The sequence below is a fragment of the Helicoverpa armigera genome, chromosome 14, assembly GCF_030705265.1.
Source record: "Helicoverpa armigera isolate CAAS_96S chromosome 14, ASM3070526v1, whole genome shotgun sequence".
In the NCBI taxonomy this organism is placed as follows: Eukaryota; Metazoa; Arthropoda; class Insecta; order Lepidoptera; family Noctuidae; genus Helicoverpa; species Helicoverpa armigera.
Genome location: NC_087133.1, coordinates 9,798,358 through 9,822,739, shown reverse-complemented (window position 1 = coordinate 9,822,739; position 24,382 = coordinate 9,798,358). Strand labels below are relative to the sequence as shown.

At 35.1% G+C, this 24,382-nt stretch overlaps 3 protein-coding genes across 4 annotated transcripts in view; 1 reads left to right on the top strand and 2 right to left on the bottom strand.

The window, feature by feature from the left end:
* Positions 1 to 2,041, bottom strand: part of Twin (twin) — a 133,734-nt gene extending 131,693 nt beyond the window's left edge. The window contains exon 1 of the mRNA XM_021333434.3: positions 1,886 to 2,041. The gene's annotated coding sequence lies outside the window, so the exon portion shown is untranslated. The remainder of the gene's footprint in view (positions 1 to 1,885) is intronic.
* Positions 2,042 to 2,475: 434 nt separating this feature from the next.
* LOC110375341 (transmembrane protein 135) lies at positions 2,476 to 17,753 on the top strand. Of its 2 annotated transcripts, none has more exons than XM_064037699.1 (9): positions 2,476 to 2,768; positions 5,458 to 5,588; positions 6,012 to 6,138; positions 11,711 to 11,862; positions 12,892 to 13,003; positions 13,225 to 13,377; positions 13,980 to 14,120; positions 14,549 to 14,715; positions 15,469 to 17,753. In XM_064037699.1, exons 1-9 carry the CDS (start codon positions 2,598 to 2,600, stop codon positions 15,518 to 15,520), a joined length of 1,206 nt encoding a protein of 401 aa, XP_063893769.1. In that variant the 5' UTR covers positions 2,476 to 2,597; the 3' UTR covers positions 15,521 to 17,753. The 2 variants fall into 2 exon arrangements, with proteins under 2 accessions (XP_063893769.1, XP_063893770.1); XM_064037700.1 differs by lacking the exon at positions 2,476 to 2,768 and adding an exon at positions 4,311 to 4,823.
* Positions 17,754 to 17,855: 102 nt separating this feature from the next.
* LOC110375317 (heat shock protein 70 B2) lies at positions 17,856 to 23,072 on the bottom strand. Its single transcript, XM_021333392.3, has 6 exons — positions 22,858 to 23,072; positions 20,629 to 20,805; positions 19,532 to 20,413; positions 19,090 to 19,461; positions 18,769 to 18,996; positions 17,856 to 18,424 (listed from the first exon to the last, which is right to left on the bottom strand). Exons 2-6 carry the CDS (start codon positions 20,797 to 20,799, stop codon positions 18,170 to 18,172), a joined length of 1,908 nt encoding a protein of 635 aa, XP_021189067.1. The 5' UTR covers positions 20,800 to 20,805; positions 22,858 to 23,072; the 3' UTR covers positions 17,856 to 18,169.
* Between the last annotated feature and the right edge of the window lie 1,310 nt (positions 23,073 to 24,382).

The following is a 24,382-nucleotide window of genomic DNA, read 5'->3' as shown; positions in this document are numbered from 1 at the left end:
AATACTCCAAATAATCAACCATATAAAATACTGAAGTGAATAGAAAGCACTATTTTTATGACAGGTCTTTATAACTTTATGCATTTTAGCAATGAATATTACCAGAATACATTGTGCGTTAGTAAACAATTTTATTATGTTTTATTGCTTTTTCACTGATGTGTAGTACTGAGAATTGCTTCAAGAAGGCTAGCAATGCAGCTGTGTGATACTTTTTAATATACCCCACAGAACACAAAAACACACAGCTTCCATTGTTATACTTATTTTTTCAACATAAATAATGTGTGTTTAATTTATTTAATGAACATTTAATAATTAAATAATATGATGTAACTATTTGCTTTTTGTCGTCAATAAAAGAAATTAATACAAAGCCACAAACAAGTGTGACCTGTCTACATCATTGAGTACAGTTTAGTGACCTCTTTTTAAGTAAATAGTGAAAGAAAAAGTAACACTTTTATTCCTGAAATTAATTAACATTGTTAAAACCTAGGTCTTGTGAGTCATTTTCGTACAAAAAACAATGCATCATGTACAATTTTAGGACAAACGGACAACAATTTGCATAGAATGGACCATCCAAATGCGTAACCCAGATATATGCTCGCTCAAAACATATATTTTTGTGCAAAAATGTAATGAGAAGTCATTGAAATGAATGCCAACATAGCAACAGTTGCCACAAAATCTTGAACAATGATTATTTTCAATGTAACTAGGTCAATTTCTAATCCATTCAAGTTGGATCTAAAATTGCAGTTTTGAATAGGTACTGTTTTTTGTTTCTTTGTGTTAACACGTTGGGTGATTTTTATTGCCTATACAACTGATTATGAGTTCTTCAGGTTGGTATTATGTATTAAGCCGGTGTTGATTATGTTGTTGCCAAATATTTGCAATTTATTATTTCTATGAAGATTTAGATCTATAAATAATTCATACACAATTAAATGCACTATCTCTATGTTGTATTGTGTAAATGTAGAATACTATAACATATGGAGTTTTTGTAACATTGTATTATGTGTCCCAAAATAAACATTGATCATGACACTGTCACAAATTGATGACTTCTAAATATAGTGAACAGGTTGTCCAGCAAATAGTTTGTTGTTACCAATACTGCTTTATCAATGTAACCCAATTTCTAATGATAGAACTCATCAACAGGAAAGAAGGATAGATATGATACACTCTATTCTTTATGAATGCTAAATAACTGTATCCACCTCAATTTTGTTTGCAAAACGATATTTCAAGTCACAAAAGTATGGTGTTCAGAAATTCTAGTTAGCAAATACATGAAGGTTTCTTATTTGGAAAATGACTACTAATATTACTTAACAACGTTACCAAACTAAAACTGCAATGATTTTTCTGAATCATTGACCAATACTTCTGTTAAAACAATCCATATTTCATACTTATCTACGTAAACACTGATACGATTGTTTTCATACATATGGATACGAATCTATGCACTAAAGGGGTACGTAGTGATAAAAATGTACCTTTATAACACCGCGAGGGGTCATTAGGTGTGATAAAACGACTTTTTTCGATAAATTATCTTCTTTCGAAAAATAAGGACAACACAAGTCCATAACCTCCGTAGTACGGCGGATAAACCTAGAGAATACAGTTATTATACAAGTTTAACAGGCTTTCAACAACGAAACAGGGCCTATTTCCTGGAAAAAGTACTCATTTAATTCATTATTTCGAGGATTACTGTGTAAATGCGTAGCATCTTTGTGTACAGCTGACATGAAAGAGATGAATCGACTCGAACCACAGTTGAGTCCCCAAGCGCCAATACAATATTCACACTTACAACAACCATACTTACAAAACAACTTATTAACCAATTAATACACACCTTCATCTACTCCTTAAAACCTTTTACTTCAATTAGGATTATAGTAATGGGAAATAATTCACTGTAAACAGACAATGGGACACTCTTGACAAACAACCACATCAAACGTCCATTTACCGACTGCAGCGACAATCGACATAAGCGGGAAATTCTAGAACTTTACTTTGTGTTGTGGCGACCATAGACAAAACGGTTCTCTGTGGCGCAAAAGTTTGAATAACTTTACAGTGTAATTGTCACTATAACAAATACAACACGTATTTTTGTATAAAATAATGTATTTAAATTAACTTACATCAATTGATACATCTGAGTCAAACATATCGCTACTGATGCGTACGATAACATTATAATTTCTCATTTCTACTTGCCTCTGCGTAACGAATGACTTAAGTACCTTAATTAATATAAAAAAGCTATTTTAAAACAACGAAACATGTTCTACCTCAACACTATATAAATCTGATAAAATTTTACAATATACTATCCTACTTTTAGTTGTATTGAAATGTTTGCTACCGATTGTTAATTTATGCTACATATTTTAAATTAAAATTTCATTGAACTTTGTTCTCTTCATACAAAAGCACCTATACTCGAAATTAAATTCATTTGAGCGAAATACTTTTTACAGTAGTTACATGCCTAAGACTTGATTTTGGGTATAACTGATAAATTATATTTTTAATTTTGAGTTGAGATAACCGTGATAATGGTTGAAATTAGTAAGTTCATGGTAGAAAAAAGTGATTTAAGATTTGGAACGTGTAAACAACTCGTGCATCCGTGGACAGACAGCTGTAAACATGCATTTACTAGCATGTTATGGGCCTGCGGGAAGGGGTCCATAGTATTCTATACACCATATTTCATTGTATTCACGGTAAGCTTGCTACTTGCTCACTTTTTATTAGGTCTCATCATTTACCCCACAAATAAATTCAAAAATAATAACTGTTAGGTCAAAAATAATAACTATTGGGTACCTACTTATTTGATTAAAACTGTAGTTTAAATCAGGATATTGTTACACTAGTACCTAACTACATCACACTTTAATTCTTTGGGCCTTAACTTGTTACATCATCCTGAGGAAAATACTTCCCGTATCTGGACAAGAAATAACCCGTGTCTTTAATTATTTTTTTTGTCAGACTCTACATAATTCTATCAATCTATGTAAGTACTAAAAAAAATTGTTTCAGTACCTACTTTCAGAAGTTTTGGCGTGAAAGAGCGTGAGCCAGAGCTACTTTCACATTTACCTACCTATAATAAGAAAACGTATAATTTGATTGCTCTTCAAAAAAAACAATACAAAATTAGAAGTACATAAGCAAGTTCTATCCTCTACCTAATGTAGAGTTAATAGAAGATAATTACTTGTAGTTTTTATCATATTATTTACAGTATTTGTTGACAAATTATAGAGCATCTTAAAAGCGCTTTTAAAATTTATATGAGCAACTATTTGCTAAATGAACTAGAACATTTAAAATAACACTGAAATATGTAGGTACCACTATTATTAACTATAAACTGTTTCCGAAGCATGATGCCACAGCAGTAAGGATCTGCTGTAATGTTTTGCATTTTATTCAACATTTCTCTTATAAAAGCATTTACATAATTTGGTTTTGGTAAAATGAAAACAAAAAGTCATTTCATACTAGTTTATAGAATTACTAGCTTTCCGCCCGCGGCTCCGCCCGCGTGGAATTCGGTTATATTGCGGTATAAATCACAACTATAAGTTTTAAACGACACACAGCGCCATCTACAATCCATCCATCAAGCAAACAATATTTTTGTTTTCCCTCGGGAATATCTATTTTTTTCGGGATAAAAAGTACCCTATTATTTAATCCGGACTTCTAACTTTACGTCTGCAAAATTTCAAAGCAATCGGTTCAGTAGTTACGGCGTGAAAGCGGAACAAACAAACAAACAAACTCACTTTCCGATTTATAATATTAGTAAGGATTATTTTACATGTTATAAGTACCTAATCTAGTAGAAAGTATCCTTATAAAATGTTTTATATTTTCGAGGTTTGGTTCTTAGTGGGACCCTAAGTATACTCATTCTTGACACAGCGTTAGACAGCTGAAACTTGGAAAAAAAATATATTTACCGGGTGAGAATTAAGAGCAAATAGAAGAAAACATATTAAAGGAGAACTTATAAAAAGCGTGGTCCCAAGATATTTCTGTCAGTATTTTAATTGCCTTGTTCTCATGCACCCTATGCCAAGGATGCGTAATGGATAAAAGAGCCTTGTTGGGTTTGAGACAGTCAGTGCGACTTCAGTTTCTTACAGTATTTAATCGACAAGTATATCATTTTTAAAGATTTTACTTTAAAAAAGGCGTAGTCTCATTTTAGGCATAAATAATTCATCCGAGGATAATCTGTTTACAAATTGTCAATGTCATTGTCAATTTTCTGTCAACTGTTAATGTCAGTTGTGTCGTGTCGTATGCGTATCGTAGTTTTTTTATATGCCCGTTTTCTTTGTAAGTAATTGTAAGTTGCGTGAAGTTGTAAATAGTTAAGCGAATATCGCACACGTTTAAATTTGATTTCGTCCACATGAGTTCGTAAGCATATGAACTTCATACATCAAAGCACCCGTTAGTTTTATGACTCGCGCATTATAACTTGTACAGAGTTATAATTTTTCAAGTGGAGTGAATTAGTCGCTATTAATTTATAAAGCACATGCGTCTTCCGAGTATAGTGTTCATTTAATTGGCAGTAAGTTGTGTAGTTATTGAAAATGGTTGAGGCTAGTAAACTGTGGTTCGAGACTGCATGCAGTAGTTGTAAGTGCCATGAGCTGATACACCCATGGACATATCGGTGTTCGGATGCCACTAGAACCATGCTGATAAGCTGTACCAAAGGCAGCTATAAATTCTATGCCATGATCTACCTTGTAAGTATTTATTTGAGCACCATTCATTTTGGGATTATATATCGTTAATATACAAACAAAAACTAATATGAAATAAAAATAATATTACATGAATAAATAACGCAGTATTTAAACCAACTGTTGTATTCAGTCAAGTCATAAAGGTATCTTACTTTGCTATTGAAGTGTGATTAAAAATAATGATGTATCATTATTTAGCTAAATGTTGCTCTTTGAACTTTATCTTGCAGATTAGATGAATTAAAATAAATGCCTGTGTAACTAATAATTTCATATTACACTGCTTCCATAATTTAGATGGAATCTTATTAGAGTTATATTAAGACTTTGCAACAAAAAAAAATAATATTGAATAGGTTTATAGAATATCAAGTAATTTTCCTCATATAGCACTTAATTCATCTAATAGTTTTATTTCCTCGTCCTTCATGTAGATCAAATTCATAAATTATTATAATCATTAGGAAAAACAAGGACCCACACAATATGGATCTGTTATATTTTCATTAAAAATATAATTACTCAATTAAAATTACAATTATATTATTTCTGTGTATGTATTCTGCAACATTTTTCAAAGTGACCATAATATATTTGATAAATTCAATAGTTAATAAATACAATTTTGTTCCAGGTACAAATATTAATGAGAGGAAAAAAGCTAGGTAAAAAGGAAATGATAGAACAATTCAAGTTATATTTAAAATCTGGTGTATTTGGTCTCACAGTGGGAAGCTCATTTGTTACATTAAACTGCATATTCAGGTAATTATAATTTTTGTTATTGTATTCAGTTTTCCACCTATAAAACTGTCACTTTTTCTGTTTTAGATTTATCTTGAAAAGATAATAGTCAAAATCTTGATGAATTTTATCTTTAATCTACAGGGAAGAAATTACTTCTTCTAAATTTTGTGCATTAGAAAAACAAGAAAAAGAGAAATTTTATTACATCTCAAAAAAAATGTTCCCTCTTTATTATATTTTATACAAAATAATTAGTTATATGTGTCAGTTTGCAGTAAAAGGTACCTTATGGGTGTTGGCACTTACAACATTATGTTTTTTTAGTCTAAGCAAGATTGTAGAATTTGTATCTCCAAATGACTTAAGCACCAAAGTCCATAAGGTACCTTTTGTCATGAAATGACACATATAAACAATATAATCAATATTTATATTTTTCAGGAGACTGTTCTTCAGTGAGTTCTCGTACTACACAACAGTGCTGCTACCATGCACAGTCAGTGGTCTTGCAATATACTTCGAGCCCCCATACAGAAGAGTACTGGTTGTCAACCTATTTGTAAACCTGGTAAGTGTATATCTAATCTGTACTAATATAATAGAGGTTTTTTTTTGGTTTGTACCCAAAAGGCTCCAAAACTACTGAACTGATTTGAAAAACTCTGTTGGAAAGAACTGTTGGAAAGAACACACTCCCCGAATAACAAAGGCTATATTTTATTCCGGTGCAGACAGTAGTTCCCACGCAACTCAGAAACCGTGGGAAAGCGGTGATTTCCAATAGGTACCATGCAAAAGGAAGTAATTCCTGTAGTCAGATAAAATATCTGTGATTATGAAAAAGATGGTATAAAAATGGTCTCTTTAATTTTCAGTCTCATTGTATTGAAACCTCGCAAAAAATGCATCTTCTAGATAATTTTCTTTTCCTAAGGTAATATTTGAAATTGAAATAGGTAGGTATGTTATTCTGTAAAAACCAAGATCGTCCAAAAGTTAGTATTCTTTGGTTTCGTTAATCTTTTTAACCAACTGCATTAGGTATTTGTTCACATAACATCCTTGTCCATCCAATATATTTTCTTATTGTTTATACAATAAAACAAGTAATAAAATAATGATTCGATTTTTAACTAAATGAAATTAAACAGATGCAAACACATGATATTAATCTCTCGAGTGGTATTATTCGTAATCGTAGATGTAGGGTCATTTCGCCTGTTCGCGTCCATAGCCCAGTTCGCGTCCATTTTGCCGATCTCCTTTTAAAAATCCTCGAAAACAAGTCAATTAACACACTAATCAAACGAAAAGTCATTACCGCTAATATGTTAATGTATAAGAGGCACGCACAGATAGACAAACGTTCTGTACGTCCAACCAATCCTTTTAGAAAAAATAATTAGTCTAGGCTCTTCAACAAGAAAGCGAAAACACGCAGAATTTTAGATAAAAATTAGTGTGCAGCGGCGTGTTTGATGGTAAGTTTTATATTGTTTTATGTGAATTTTAGGATAGATAGCTATTTCTACAGTTTAATGATGAATAAAAGTATAATGTTTATTATGAATTTGGTAATGTTTTTTATATTTAACGAGTAAAATAAGGTGGACGCGAATTACTACATCGAATTTTACGAAACTTCCACTTTGCGTCCACAATGGACGCGAACTAAAACTATCCTCTATAATAATAAACTAAATTGCGTCCACTGTTTTCGTTAAATACTTGCTTATGAAAAATAATTAAAACATACTGTTTAATATTAATATATTAAACAGTACATTCAGGCCCGCCGCTAGCTGTTTGTTCGCCCGCGTGCAAAACTGATTTTGCCGCCCTACGACTACATACGTTTTGTCAAAAAATAAAAGGGAGGGCGGATCCAGGGGTCCGGAAATTCATATCCATCTAAAAGTAGGTGGGTTTTCTGCAATCAGAGCGGTGCATGTATATATTTTTTTTCTGTTGGACAAGTTAGAATCTAACTTGTCCAACAGAAAAAAATATATTCGCTCTGATTGCAGAAAACCCACCTACTTTTGGATAAATAACTATTGCAATACATAACATACATTCACATAACTTTTTATTTACTTGAAATGTTCAGAGTAACCTACGCAGTCCTGGGTTAGCCCACAAGCAAACTAAGCAATTGCTTAGGGCATCAATGCAGTGCAATCATTACCCAAGTGGTTGATATGTATTGCAAGATTGTGATTAACTTAAACTACTTACTTAACGCACTTAAATATCTATAACAATGTTTAAAGTCAGTAAAATATGTTATTTGGTGGGTTTCCCGTTGAAAAGTCAACTTATAAGAGACATGCCACATGTAAGGAAGCGCGAGCGGAGCGAGCGCGAAAATTTTTTAGTCTAAGGACACAAAACCAATAAAAACCACTGTAAATTAACAAAGCAAAGTCAAAAATTAAGATATGCGATTTTTTCCTTAGAGTTTTGATGAAGTAAACATATCATAAAAAACCATAACGGACGTGCGCGAAAAATGTTTTTTCGGAATTGAATGCCTCAACAATTAAACAAAGATAAAATGCGATATCTGACATGAAGCCGCGAGCGCAGCGAGCGCGAAATTTTTTGGGGATGCAGAGGGTGAAACAGTCAAAAATAGGAGACGACCAAAGCTAGGGCGGCTTTTTCCGAAACTTTATTGGTTTAATTTTGCCGCCCCCTAAATAGCATTTGCCGCACGCTACGCCGCTATCTTAAATCGTTTTTAAGAATCTTTAATTTTGAAAATGTCCTTTCAACAGATGTACCTAACTGAAACCGGCAGTGTAAGTAATATTCTTAGCGCTATTGCTGTGTTCGGAAATATTGAAATCAAATCATTAGTAAAAAGATATTGTATTATTTACATATTACGTGATAACTCGCTAGATTTGCCGCCCCCTAGGACGTGCCGCCCGCGTGCTGTGCACGCGCTGCACGCCCGCTTACGGCGGGCCTGAGTACATTTTTTTATTAAGATATATACGTGGTTATAATTAAATTATCAACTGATATAAGTAATTTCATTTAAAATAAGTTCTTCCGATACAGGAAAAAAGAAGGAAAAGACAACATACACAGAAGAAGATTTAAATAAAGCGTTAAATGTTATTCGAGAGAAGAATAAATCGATAAAAAATATGCAAAGAATATGCTACCTTGTCTGATAATTTATTGACTCAACAATTCTTTTAGTTGTATGTTTACACAAAATTATTGAATTGTTTTGTTAATTTAATATGAAAGGAAATCGATCTACAGATCGAAAACGCCTGGAAGAGCTACTGGTCCATGAAGGGAGAACTCCCTTTATGTCTGAAGCGGAAACTAGTCGACATGTGTATTCTGCCCATCCTAACCTACGGCGCTCAGACTTGGTCTTTGACCGAATCTCAAAAGTCCAGGCTAAAAGTATGCCAAAGGAGCATGGAGCGTAGCCTGCTCAGCATACGGCTTAGTGACCGGATACGCAACACCATTATCCGGTCCAAGATCCGGGCATAGTCGATGTGGGCAATAAGTCTGCAAAGTTGAAGTCGAATGCACCCGGACAAGTGGGCCAACATCACCACACACTGGATCCCTGAGGATGGAAGGTGACCGAGAGGGAGACTAAGAAAACGCTGGAGAGAAGACTTGGACAGCTTCCTCTCGGACTGGCCACAAATAGCGATAGACAGAGAAAAATGGAAGGCTATGGGGGAGGCCTTTGCCCAGCAGTGGGACAGCATAGGCTAATAAAAAAAAAATAATATGGCCAAAAACTTAGTATAATCAAGGCGGATCTTAAGCATTCCCTGTGATTTAGAGTAAAATTAACAAAATTGATTACTGTTTATTCTTCAAGTTGCAAAATTAATTGCCTAATTTTAAGTTACTTAAACCAATGTTGAGAAGAATTATTTTTATTTTTTAAAGTGAATTTTAAATGATGATGTTGATTTTTAATAATTAAGTTTATTGTTAAATAAAGAAATTGTTCAAATACAATCTTTCTTTATTAATTCTTAACAATTTCACCCCTATATTCCTTTTCAAAGCCGCTGGACGCGAACTGGACCATGGGTGGACGCGAATTGGATTTTGTGGACGCAAACTGGGTAAAACGCCTAATTCTGAGGTTTATCGATTTAAATAGAAAACGTAAGATATTTCTAATACAACTGAAAGTTAACCTTAAAATAGAGTATATAAGGAATACATTACACAAATTTGACATGGAAATGAGTGCTGGAGCATTTTTATTATCGCCGTCAAACTTGCCAACTGCACTAAATGGTCGCCAACAGGCGAAATGACCCTACTTGAAAAACTCTGGAATGCAGATAGCATTCTATGAAATGGCTATAAAATTGTAGGTATTGTGGGACAAATTTACATACAAAACTTAACGAATAAATCAACCTTCTTTACTCCTTGAAAGTTTCTATCTTTTTAAATTAATTTTCACCACTTGGGGTCAACACCTGACTTTCGTATTTCTAATTTACGTACCAATAAACATAAATTAAAATGTCAAAAATCTAAACAAAATGTTGAAAAGTTTATCGATAGCAAACAGCAAATCATATGTTATTTAGTTTCTAAACCGCGTTTCTAAATTGACAAACTGAGAAACAAGTTTTGTATTTATTAACAGTAGATACCTACAGTGTTAACATTAAAAAGTTGTGACGCGATTGCAAGTTATTTTTATGAAACAAACTGGTTAATTTATTTGTATCAAAGAACTACGATCTTGGTACTTATTAATAACATACTGGCCTTGTGTGAGAATGTAATGTAAGGCGGCCAACTTTCCGAAAACTGAATGCGGGACTTAACCTTTCGTGAAAAAGGGGCATTGAAAAATGATCGGACGGAACTGATAAAATAAAAACCGTACCAGCAAAAAGCTATAATTTAACCTATCAATATCGTGTCACAGCGTGCACTAATGTCTTATTTTCAAAATCATTAGGCCTCACGAGTCCAGTAGAAATAAAGAGAACGACATTATATTACAGGTAATCTGTGTTCCTGCACTGTTGAGCGTGCGCGCAGGTGGGTGTTGTGTAGAAGTGTGGTAGAAAAATAGGGATGCGGTACATGCGGGACGCATACAACGTTTTGCGGGACTATTTTACTAATAATTTCAAAACGGGATTTCGTCAAGCATTGCGGGACGGTCCCGCAGAATGCGGGACGGTTGGCCGCCTTAATGTAATGCATTTTTGCTGACAGCTATGGTAGTAATTTACTTTTCGCATTTAGATAACATTGCCGGATTAAGTTAGTTCGGAGCCTGTAGCAAGAATAGAGTTGAACCCGTACCAAGAATAGCACGGGGCCCGTGGCAAGAATAGAGGGCCCCGCCCTTGATTCCTTAAAAGCAGTAAACTTCTTACTAACTAACCGTGAATTAATATTAAAACACTGAAAAACCATTCAGTTAGTACCAGGGCTCATGGCTCCGAGCATGGCTGGAGTAGAACCCTATAGTTCCAAACTCATGAAGGTTCTGTAGCGTTTTCTCAACATATAATTATTTGTGTGTTCATACATAGCTATTCAATAACATAATATCATAATATTTAAGTGAGCGTTAACTGGTTTACAATTTCGGTAGACTTTGACCGGCTTTATGGAAAAAGAAAAAGTCCGTTCATAACTTGTGCCGGTTTATTTTGATGATGTAATTTTAATTTATGGCGTTATACTTACAAGGCGCTAGAGACAAGCGCCGAAGTGGCTTTCGTGAAGTGGACGCTGCTTTTAACGTTGAATCCGGCGGTACGGTATGGGTAGGGGAAGAAGTTCCTTCGAAACGCTGGAGAAAATGCTAGTTTTTTTTACAAGAAAATCAATCCGACATCAATAATAAACTTCCTAAGTGCGATACATACTTACTATGCTGAAAACCACATCAAAATCGGTCCAGCCAAACGCGAGATCGCGCACAAACATAGAGACGAATCAAACTGAGAATCTACCTTTTTTGAAATTGGTTAAAAATAAAAACAAACTAAGAGTTAGCCATAGTCTTAGCAATCTATTTTTAACAGTGGACAATTTTAATTTAAAATTAGAAATTACCGAATTTTGACCCTCAAAACTAACTAAAGTTCTTGCTTTCATTACAGGTATTCGAATACTGGGTGCGGACATTAGAAATGAAAGGTTGGCTCCGGCGGTCTGCGGGCAAAGAGACGCTCATTTTCATGTTGGGTAGTGCAGTCTTCTTCTATCTCATGCGGTTAGACAGGGACAGCGAGAAACGTACGCCTTTGTTTTGGTATGTATGTTATGATACTTATCATCTCCCGAGCCTTTTCCTAGCTATGTTGGGGTCGGCTTACAGTATAACTGGATGCGGCTGATTACCAGTGTTTTACATGGAGCGACTGCCGGTTTGACCTCCTCAAACCAGTTACCTGGGCAACCCAATACTCCTTGGTTAGCCTGGTGTCAGAATTACTGGGTTCTGACTACCTATAACGAATGCCAAGGTTGTTCAATGACAGCCGGGCTGACCTACAGTTTAACGTGCCATCCGAAATACAGTCATTGGTGTCCAAGATATTAGAAATTACATACAAACTTAGAAAAGTAAGAAATTCTGTTGCAGTATCATCTGCAACCTCCTGTATGTAATGATACTCAACAGAATAAAGATGTACCTACACTTGCGAAGGCGAAGGTACCTACTAACGTTCGTAAAAATTTCACTCATACATGCATGATGTGCATCGACGAGCTTTTACCGGCGCTATCGGTGCTGTCAGTACCGAGTGTCGTGCATGGAGCATACGCATGTGTGAGTGACATTGTTAAGACGTTAGTACGTAGCTTCACAACTGTTAACAAGAGTATGTTTAAACTGTGGCACTGCGGTCAAATAACATTTAACTTTCGTTAGTGTTATTGTTTGGGTCACATTCTCTCGTATACATTGGAATTAATTGTCTCTGTACTAATTAGAATTGGTCATTGATGATTTGAAATGCTTTTGTTCTACAATTAGTCAATTATTTGCCTATTTAATGCTAAAAGGGGTGTTAATAATTGTATGAATTTGTGAAAGATATGTTATAATTTAATAATTCATTTATGACATTCATTCATTAAATGTATTGCATTTTACTCTTGTGGATAGTATGTATTAACTTAAACTAAATATCATCATCTGTCAAGCGTTATCCCAACTATGTTATGGTCGGCTTACAGTCTAACCAAATGCTGCTGAGTAGGTACCAGTATTATACATGTCGCGACTTAATTTAAATATGAGTATTACATTAACTACAGATGATGTTTTTTAAAGGTTCTTCACACCGCCTCGGGTTTCCAAAGAAGTTGGAGAGCCTGTAACGGGAATCGAAGGGAGAAGTCCTGCCTGCCCCCACAAAGGACCATGCATACATTATATTTTAAAGGTAAATTAGTGAATATACTCAAGTCAACCTTTGGTCTGCCTTATTATAACGTCATTTATAAAAATGCAGTGTATTATTTTTCAACAAGAGTTCATAGTCTAGCTAGTTTAGCTCATGCCCCATTGAAAAGTGTATAGTAAATTCAAATGGCATGTTATGTTCTAAAAATGAGCACAAAACAAGATACTAGCTTTATTGAACCTCTTATGATTATTTTTCAGGGCACAGCACAGCTATTCGGCGTTGGGTGTGCAATGACGATGCTGCGAACTATTTTACCCAAGATATTAACACCGGGCAAAGCATTGAAGTCATTGAGGCTATCGCATATGAAGTTAGGAGTTTTCTTCGGCGGATATATTGGTATTTATAGGGTATGTTAATATTTATTTTGTTTATTTCAACAATCATTTGAATAGTTTTAATGAGAAATCCATAAAGAGGTACAGTATTCGAAAAAGAAAATCTGTGTTATTACACGTAGCGTGTTTATTATAACATAATTATATAATTATAATAATATACGACGTCACCGATTGCTAAAAATAGTCTTTAAGACGTTGCACTTGGCCCACGTTATTGTATTTTCCTCTTGTTTAACCTATATTTAGAATTTAACCTTGTAGAGTTTTTGTTTATTCTGATACATTTTGAAAATGCATCATCATTCAATTTAAACAAATCTATTTAGACAAATCCCTGCACTCTTATTATTCGTTTGACATTTCAAGTCAACAATTTTGGAGTGCGGGTGGTTCCTATTCCATCATCTATATCTGAATGTATATAAAATTAATTTCACTTTTCGTGGACTATAACGCAACGAAACGTTGACTATATCTGACGTAGGTATAACTCAAGAATAGTTTCACCTATCCAAACCAAAATAGTAGACTTTATTAGTGTACCAAAATAGTGACATGGTGTAGTAAATACCGAGTCTATAGATATTACCTATAATTTATTTATATTTCAGCTAGTAGTATGTCTCCTGTGTCGTGCACACGGGCGAGACAGTGCGATGTACGCGTTACCGGCGGGCTTCCTCTCCGGGCTGGCGTTTAGAGCGGCGCCATCCACACCTATTTCTTTGGCGCCTGTCACTTCATCCTTACAGGTAATTATTTACTTGATTCTTGAGGACACTACTTCCCGGTCCCGGATAAATAGTAGTCTATATGTTATTCTGATGTGTAAGCTGTATTACTGTCAAGTTTCATCAAAATTCGCCGCGTAGTATCCATCTATCCAGTAGTAAAGAACAGTGTTTCAAACCATGTGAGAATGTCATTCGAAAACGACGTAGACTAAATAGAGATGGCGGTTCTTACCATAGATTAAAGATGGGCGATGAGTATGATAAAATTACATCCGCTTTTTACTGCTTTTTATTTTTGTCTAACGAATTTCTAATTGTTAAATATATTTAATCATCATTAATTATTTGTCAATAAATAAACATTTTTTTAATGCCAAATAATGCATGTCCATCTAAAAGAGAAGAATTCAAATCGGTTCCTGACCAAATTCCTTTTTCCCTTCCAGATCCTAGGTTCCTGGGCGTACCAGAAAGGCATGCTCCCGGCGGACTGGCCGCTGGTGGAGCTCCTGTACTGTGTATGCCAAGGTTTACTGTTCCACGCGCGAGTGATGCACGAAGACGTATGTCCGCGATACATCATTAATCTGATGCATACTGTTACTAGTTCCAAGTGAGTATACGATGATTTACATAGTACTAGTGTTAGGGTGGTTTAAAAATAAGGTATTTTTCCTGGCGCTGGTCGTTTTCGACGCTTTTTTAATTATATCTTCGATACTCCGATCTGACAAATATTTTACCGGATAGTGTTAAATTATCGAACTTCTCAGAGTATACAAACTCAATACATCTGTCTTAAGAAAAAAAGACCTTTAAATTCGGCAAAATACAAATTGAAGCGTCCTCCTCAATAATACCAATAAATTACAGACCTAGTCATTTGTCCCTTCATAGTAGTTAATTAATTACACTACTCAACAAAATTTTCCTTTTTTATTTTATCTAAGGTGAAACATATAAATTTTTGCAGATTATCTATCACAGAATCGAAAGAAAGAACGAAAGAAAACTCGTAATGATGTAAAGTAACTGGATTTGAATTGAGAAGAGCAGTACTAAATGATTCTTTATTTAGAAAATACGAAAAAAATAGTGTCTGTAAAAAATGGCTTTAAATATCGTTAAAAGCGTTTTTAGGCATTTTCAGATTGGTTTTTCTCCAAAACTAGACGTGCTAGAGCAGTCCTAGACTTCGATTCTGTGATAGATAATCTGCAAAAATTTATATGTTTCACCTTGGATACGAAAATGCTGTTGACTAGTGTTATTATCGATAAATACATCGATATGCAACTACTTCCTTATGTACTATTTCGGATATAATGTTTTTAAAAATATCTGAAAAAAATATTTTCTCTTTCAGGGCCGACGAAATCCAGTCAGGATTTATACAGAAAATACTGAAATTCATTTGAATTTAGATTAATTGATTTTTATACCTGTTAAAATTTATGTAACATTTTGTGTGGCAGGCATACTTGACGAAAGATCGAATACTCCAAGTTAATTAATATAGTCTGAATGAAATTATACAAACTCGAATATTTGAAAAATCTGTGACTTTATATTAAGTTGAATTAAACTTTATCAATCCAAAAAGATAATCAATATAATACTCGAATAACATACGAATTGTGATAAAATATTTTTTTAAAGTTCAATGAATTATATCGGAAAGTTACAACTACCAATAAGACAAAATGTATAAGTATGTACTCTAGAACATTCGGAGCTATTAAAATCAAGAGGAATTTGAGTAAGTCAAAATATTTTTTTTGACACCGTTCCTCGAATGTGAAATACTTTCGTTAAGTATACCCACACTTTTAAGGCGCAAGTCTGTGATTTATTTTAAACGGATGTTTCGCGGTACAGGGTTTATTTTAAAATGGGTATCATTAAAGGGTTGGTTTTTAAATATTAAAAAATAGTTGGACACGATGATACCATATCCTACAATCAATATTACAGACAACTGAATGGTTAATCAATTTGTGCACTGAATATAAAAGTCATGTAGCTAGATCTACAAACTGCGCAAAAATTAACTCTGCTATATGTACCTATATGGTAATTAAATTTCCATAAGCAATAAGTGAGCACAGTATTTAAAGTAGAATGTTGATGTCATAAATAGGTCCATACTTTTTAATATACTGATTAAGAACAGCAATGTATGCGCAACGATGCGCAATGTATGCGCAATATTTGCGCAAAATTTTGATTGAAACATCTGATTTACCGTCGAATATGTGTCAAAATACTCGTTATTATAAAACAATAATTATTGGCGTGCTTGGAAAATACAATTTTATCTTAATGAGGCATGAAATGAAAAATAATTATCATTACTATTTAAAGTAATGAGTTTAATCGTTATCGAATATATCGATACTTTAAGGATATTAGGCATTAAATACTCGGCGAATATTTACTTATTATGAATACAAATAATATTTTAAATATGAAATTAGGTAGTTTGAAATACTAATCTAACCAGATTTTCTATCATTTTTTTCATTCACACATTTTATCCAAAGTTATGTAGGCTAATTTGCAAGAGCATAAGAGCTCTGAAATCAGAACAAACAACTTTTATACGGAGTCGCGTTCCGAAGCTAAATTGAACCTTAAAGTAAGTGCATTAAGACGTTTAGTCGCGTAGCTAGAGTAGTGCTTACAATCAGTGCCTGGGTGATAATAATAGTAATCACTAGGAAATGTTACATTAACATCGAATATTAGTAAGTTTAAGGATATTTATTTACTTTTACACTTGTGAGAATTATTTTAATTTTGATTTATTATGAATTCATCCACTACATTGTTCATGGTCAAAATAAATAAGTCATCGACAATCGATGATTCATATTTCACATCCCTAAGGTGACACAATAATTTTCACAAGTGTAAAAGGAATTATAATTAGGCACAAATTATCATAGTTACCTATAGAATTCTTTTATTGTAATATCACTTAGATACAATTTATTATTTATTACATTAGATTTGTAGAAAGTTTATTCAATTACTATTTATAGATATTATGCTGTGGTCGTATTTTGACTGCTTACGATAATTTCGGTGCAGGTTGCATTTAATTCAAGAGTTCAAACATAAAATAATGTATGGTTCGGAAAAAAAAAATAATTCATACGTAAATATTGTTAGTTTTAGTAAAACCTAAGCATTATATTGCCTAAAATATAATCACCGATGTGCGTGAACCAATGGTGTGGTACCTTTTTTTTTTAACGACCTCAAAAATCATCAAATGTCCCCTCCCGCTGTGGGTTAGCAGTGGTGAGGGAGTGTCAGACTCTTACTGACTAAAAACCGTCGTGTTCCGTCGTAGGCCTTTTATGTACCAGGGCCGCGGTAACTCTTTCGAACAACCCGCAGCCCATGGTGTGGTACCTACGGTGTTGTTTATAAGTGGCAAACGACATTATACTTTATGCAATGGAGATAGGTTCACTTTTCAAATAAAACCTTGTAAGGGGTGCAATGTAATGCTTAGCTAGTACATAATTTAAATCACACTTTAAAATAGTCTTCCCGTTTTTGTATCTGTGTGGTGGGTTGATTTTATTTATTCCTATTATGTGACTTACATGATGATATTAAATATTGTTTTTTTGATAAAAAGCGTGTTTGATTTGCACTATTAACCTTGCATATCTTTAAATGAAAACTTCAATTATTATTAAGAAAAAAAAATGTAAATGTCTAATTTGAATGAAAGAAAAGTCACGTTTATATCTGTTTTTATTATCATGATAGTGATGTGCGTCAAACCATTTGATAATTCTAAAATATTACATCAATTTCTAAATCAGCACTACGCAAAACCAAATAAATGAACCAAAATATTTGCTTTCGAAATTCTAAAATCTTATTGTTTTATATTACTGGTTCTGATTGAACACTGGTACTCAGCTACATCCGGTTAGACTGGAAGCCGACCTCAACATAGTTGGGAAAAGGCTCGGAAGATGATCAAGACTGGTTCTGATTGAAGCAAAATCAACATTGAACTCTAAGACCCTGTTATAAGGTTGGTTTTAGTCGAGCTCCGTGACTCGTGGTCCGCCCGGACTCGGCGGGCGCGCGTTACTGGGCCCGCTGCCTCCTGCTCCCGCACCGTGCAGCTTCATCATAGAAGGCTGACATACTGCTTGAACAGCCTTTAAGCGTTGTTCTAACTCGTTGTTAGAAGCATCGGCGTGACCCTCAAGCCATCGTAGTTGGTTGTTGCACTCTGTACGGACTGCATTCTTCTCAGCGTCTGTCAGTCTGTTGCCTGCGTTGTCGACTGCCTGTGGAGAGCAAGTATCGGGTAAGTGACATGTTTATTTATTTACGTTACTTAATTCTGCTTCTCATGATCAAGTTGTTAAGGTTGTGATATTAAACTACATAGCTTCCGACCGCGGTTTCACGTGAGTCCCCATAGAACTTCTGTCTGCTCTAGTTAAAAATTGTGTATGTAATTCCGATGTATAAATATATTATTGTCAAGTTTCAACAAAAAACGTTCAGTCGTGCAGAGCACTGGCATGATTGAGAGACGGTCGTGCTTACAATGTGTGTACTAAGTGACTTGTAGGAAGCTAATCAATAGAACGGACAGGACAGTTCAGAAGATTGGTAAAATACCCACCGTCTTACACCCAAAACAGTAGCCTTCCAGCTGGTTCCTCAATTCCACCCTTTTCTTCGCAGCGTCGTCTTCTGCTTTGAACTTTTCAGCATCGCTCAGCATCTTGTCAATATCTCTCTTGCTGAGGCGACCTTTATCGTTTGATATCGTGATGTTTTCTGATCTTCCAGTACTTTTGTCTTCAGCACTCACATTTAGAATTCCGTTGGCGTCAATGTCGAACGTGACCTGCAAAATATGATCAAGAAGGATTCTTTAGTTCGCAAACAAGATCCAGAAAGACATACTGCCTAGGATGTTATATGTTAAATATGTACTAACCTCGATTTGTGGCACTCCCCTTGGAGCAGGTGGTATGCCTGACAAGTTGAAAGTGCCCAACAAATTATTATCCCTTGTCATCGCTCTTTCACCTTCATAGATCTGAATGGTGACAGCAGGTTGGTTATCTGCATAAGTTGTGAAAATTTGCTTCTGTGCAGTTGGAATGCGAGCGTTTCTCTCTACCAAACGAGTCATTATTCCCCCAGCTGTTTCAATACCAAGCGACAAGGGAGTCACGTCGACTAGTAATACATCTTGAATACGAGCGTCCGTCGAACCACTGAGGATGGCAGCCTGTACTGCAGCACCGTATGCTACGGCTTCATCAGGATTAATGGATAGATTAAGATTCTTGCCTCCGAAGAATTCCTGCGAAGCATTTATTCAAACCAGTAAAAATATACATGGGTTTATTAACAGTGTGATGAATATTAGCTACCTGTAATAACCTTTGAATCTTCGGAATTCTAGTGGAGCCACCAACCATGACGACGTCGTGGATTTCTCTTGTATTTAGATTAGCATCTTTCAAAGCTCTTTCAACTGGAATTAAAGTTTGCCGAAACAGATCCGAACACATTTCTTCGAAGCGTGCTCTTGTGATTTTGGAGTAGAAGTCAACGCCCTCAAACAAAGCGTCTATTTCAATACTGGCTTCTGAGCTTGATGACAGCGTTCTTTTGGCCCTTTCACAAGCAGTTCGTAGTCTTCTCAGTGATTTAGGATTGTTTCTGAGATTTTTCTTAAACTTTCGTTCGAACTCTTGACTAAAGTGATCCACCATTCTACTATCAAAATCTTCTCCACCTAAATGGGTATCGCCTGCAGTAGATTTAACTTCAAACAAAGATCCTTCAGCAATTTGTAGAATAGAAACATCAAAGGTTCCTCCACCGAGATCGAAAATGAGTACGTTTTTTTCTCCAGTCAGATTCTTATCTAGACCATAAGCGAGAGCAGCTGCCGTAGGTTCGTTTATGATTCTTAGGACGTTAAGGCCGGCAATAACTCCGGCGTCTTTAGTGGCCTGACGTTGCGAGTCGTTAAAATAAGCAGGTACAGTGATAACAGCATCTTTTACTGTTCCGCCGAGGTACGTCTCGGCCACTTCCTTCATTTTACTGAGCACCATCGAAGAGATTTCCTCTGGTGAAAACTTTTTCTTTTCCTTTTTGTACTCGACGAGAATTTTCGGCTTTCCACTGTCGGAGACAACTTGAAAAGGCCAATGTTTGATATCTTCTTGCACTTTAGGGTCATCAAACTTTCGTCCAATAAGCCGTTTTGCATCAAAAACCGTATTTCTTGGGTTGACAGCTACCTACAAGTAAAGGCAGCGATAACACATGTAGATCCTGTTTCCAGCGTTTCAAAGTTTTTATGTGAGTAGGAGTTTTCATAAAATTATTTTGGGAGCAATCGACCACGTACAAATCTGCCCGAAAAACATGCTATAATAAGCATAGCAGGCATATTTTTGAAGCAGATCAGACAGGCAGATCTCTACATTTATGTTCGGCAATTTTTTTAATATACCTGATTTTTAGCAGCATCGCCAATCAGCCTTTCGGTTTCAGTAAACGCGACATAGGAGGGCGTTGTTCTGTTGCCCTGGTCATTCGCGATAATTTCCACTTTACCATGCTGAAACACTCCCACGACGGAATACGTGGTCCCAAGGTCTATGCCCACAGCAGGCACCATCATAAGGTACTGAGAAGATTGAAGAAATGTAAAAGGTCATAGTTGGGAAATTATAAAAAAAAATGGGCGAGGTTTGGCTAATCATGATGATGATAAAATAATGTGCATGTTGTACAAACAAAGCTTGAAAAATCTCAACCTGCGAAGTTTTAGCACCATTCAGCCCATGTCCCTTTCACCATACTTATCGGCTTAAATTTACCTTAATGGCTGGGCCGATTCCATTAATTTATTTTTTTGTTGTTCAATTTGTTGTGATCTGGTGAAGGTTTGTGTGATAAAAAATAAAAAAAGTTCTCCAGAATAATATGGCAGAAAACTCATGTAACCTATGCCTAGTACTTGACGAGGAGTCAAGTCAGTGAAGAGAATAAATAAAACTTGAAACTTCCTACCTGAAAACTGTTCACTGAATATCCCACCAGCCACAAAACGATCCGTTCTACATGACCTTACCCATGAAACTGCACGAAGTAGGTACAATAGTTTCATGACCCCGCATTATGCTAAGAGGCGGGGCCCGCCATGACAAAATATCACAATGCAATGCCGGTTCATCACGACAGAAAGGACGAAAAAGAATAGATTCATGTACAAAAGCAGAAAGTGCCGCAGAAGGTAAATTTTCAGAGGATAAATGTGGATTTTCAGAGGATGCTATCGATATTTAGGATGATCTAGGGATATTCAAGATGTTATTAATCTGGATTTTCAAATCAATAGATGTGCAACATGAAAGATTGAATGGTGTGCATCGTGCATGACGGTGGGTCTTCTGTAAACGTATAGATGTGCCATTGAGCCGGGACATTACTTATTTGGTTTATGTTGAGCATTTCCTAAGTTGCATGTCCACAGCAATTTTGTATCAGTACCTATGTTTTACTACGAGCTTACTTAGGTATGTTAAAAGCATAGAAAGTGCCATTTACCATGTTATAAACTGTTTGAATTTATTCTCTGCATTCAACAAACGCCTATCAAAATCTCTTATCTCGTAGCGGAACACAATACCAATAAAAACGGTCGAATTGTAAACGTCATTAGGGCGAAACCAGCAATAAACCTCGGCGAAGCAGTCGTTAATTTAACATCCCCCGATGTTTCGCCCAATCAAACCAGTCAGTGAGAACTGAGGCCAGATTGTGAACATAAAACCTTTTATGAACGTAGAGCATTTAAGTAAATGGAGACGTTATTGCTGTGGCTTCCCCTGTGCCAAAGGCAGGAAGGAATGAGAGAGTTTATGATTCTTTGTCAATTTTGTTCTACGCGTGGGTAACGATGTGATTATCATTACATGAGTAAAGTACCACTGTTTGTTTCTATAGCCATGCAGAAATTGACAGACTTTTTCGCATAAACATATGTATGTGTGGTCATGTCAGCTCCAGATGTTTAAACGCTCTTAGTTACCGAACCATTTTCCCATAAAGCCACGGAACGTTTACTTCGGTTGACAATTTAAATTAAATTTATGTTCGAGTTGGTTGGTGCGGTTGAATGGAATCGAATGAGTGAAAACTTTACCAATATAGGTAGAGAGAACACAAGTAGGTCTCATGTTAATGAGTTTGCCGATAAGTGTGATATCGATTTCAATATACAGAGAATTTCCCTATCAATAACCCATTGAAATATATGTACTTACGGCTACTTACTAAGCCTTCAGAAGGCACGATTATATGCTCATGGTTGGTAAAGTAGAACACAAGTAAATACCAAGTTCCTAATTGTGACAATAGAATAGCCAAAAGTATCAAACTAAACCCAAATCATCATGAACCGGTGAAGAATACTGTATTTTTTACTCGTTTCCGATATCCTAATTGAATATTAAAAGTAGACTTTAAATATATGCAAATAAGCATGATAATTACAAATAAGCGGCCACCACTCATTGTGCGAACAGGTCACAGCCAGGTATGAAAAGGCAAAGAAATTATAATAATAGGTACCCATAGCTAAAGATGTCTGCAGTTTCATCAATTCCCTAGAAACTTGGCATACTTACTTCAAGACAAATAACTGCATTCGTCGTTGAAGAGATCATTACCTTACCTTATCTATTGTATATCATAGTTCAACACATTAGTTACTGATTCATAAATAACGGAGTATGAACACAAGATCTTTTTCCAAGAACGGAGTGGCACATTTTTTTGAATTGGTTATAACGTACATTTCTTATTGTTTTTTTTTGTGTAATAAAATAATAAATTTACATTGTCCCGAATTAAGTTTGACGTGAAATTTTGGTGTGACGTTATATTTTAGTTTTTTACAGTTATTTGCCAATTTTGTGCCGCCATAGAGTGCGATTTCTTAAGAAGGTCCTACCAAATACTCCACAATGGTCAACAGATTATTTGGTTCAACAGTTTTTTGTGTAAATTGGCTTGTAAGTATTTGTACTTTAGCTGTGTGTTATCTTTAAAATTTATCAATAATGTTTTATGGGCATTAAAAATAAAACTAATGTGATTTATCTTTTTACTTTAATTAAGATGATATTAAGCAAACATTTTTCAGGAACACACACGCTGAGATAGTTTCGCAGGCATTCATAGCAGTTGATTTTCCAGAAAGCTATCAACGTTTCTTCTTCTTCTTCACAAAGTCTGGAGGATGGAAACCTCTAGCCGCCAGTAATTCTTGCACATTATGGCACGCGTAGTACACATTATTCATCGCAGCTTCAGTGAGCATATCCACATTACATTTACCTTTATTCTTTCCTTTCTTCTTAGACTTCTTCTCCTCTTTTTTACTATCTGCATCATCTTCTTCCTCTTTTTTCTTAGGTTTTCCAGCCATTTTTTCAGTATTTTTGCTTCAGTTTCCAGTTTCAGTAGTCTTGGTAACGGTTCGAGGATGGTATTGATTAAACAAACTTTCGCGTTCGCGCTGATTTCAGGAAGGCGAAACAAACTTCAGTCTTGACTTAAAGTCAGCTAAGCGCAAGATATATAGTAGAAAGTTGGGAGTTATTTTGATTGCCCTTATGGCCATATAGCTACGTTACGACATACGTAGGCACCAACTCTATATAATCACCAGTATTTGTTAGAAGTGTATGTAGGTAGCATGGCAATGGTCAGTTTCAGTGTAAATTCTTCTTAGTATGTTAAACAGATAGGAAGTGCCTTCATAAGAAAAGAATTTGCATTTTATCCATGCGTTTTCCTCTAGATACTTATTGTAGTTTCGCTCGGAGCTTAAAACTCAATTCTCCTACAAAGAATTCTTTGTATTCCAATCCTTAGAACGAACGTGAAACCGCTACTAAGTGCTAAAGGGAAAACCTCTTTCCTGTTTACATATTATGAATAGGTCTAAGTAAGGATATTAGTAACCATCTAAAGAAATGTATTCAGATATGGTCAAAAATCCTAATTATATTTGCAAACGACATCGAAAATTCAACATTACCAATTCTGACCCATTTTCTAATGAAGGAGTCCTCATATCCTTTCGTCCCACTTTGACAATGGTTATGGAACTCCTGGCTAGCTTCCAGCCAGTCTGCACCTCTGCAGATCATAGCGTTAATATATTGTGGTGACGTCCTCCCAGCTAACGAGCT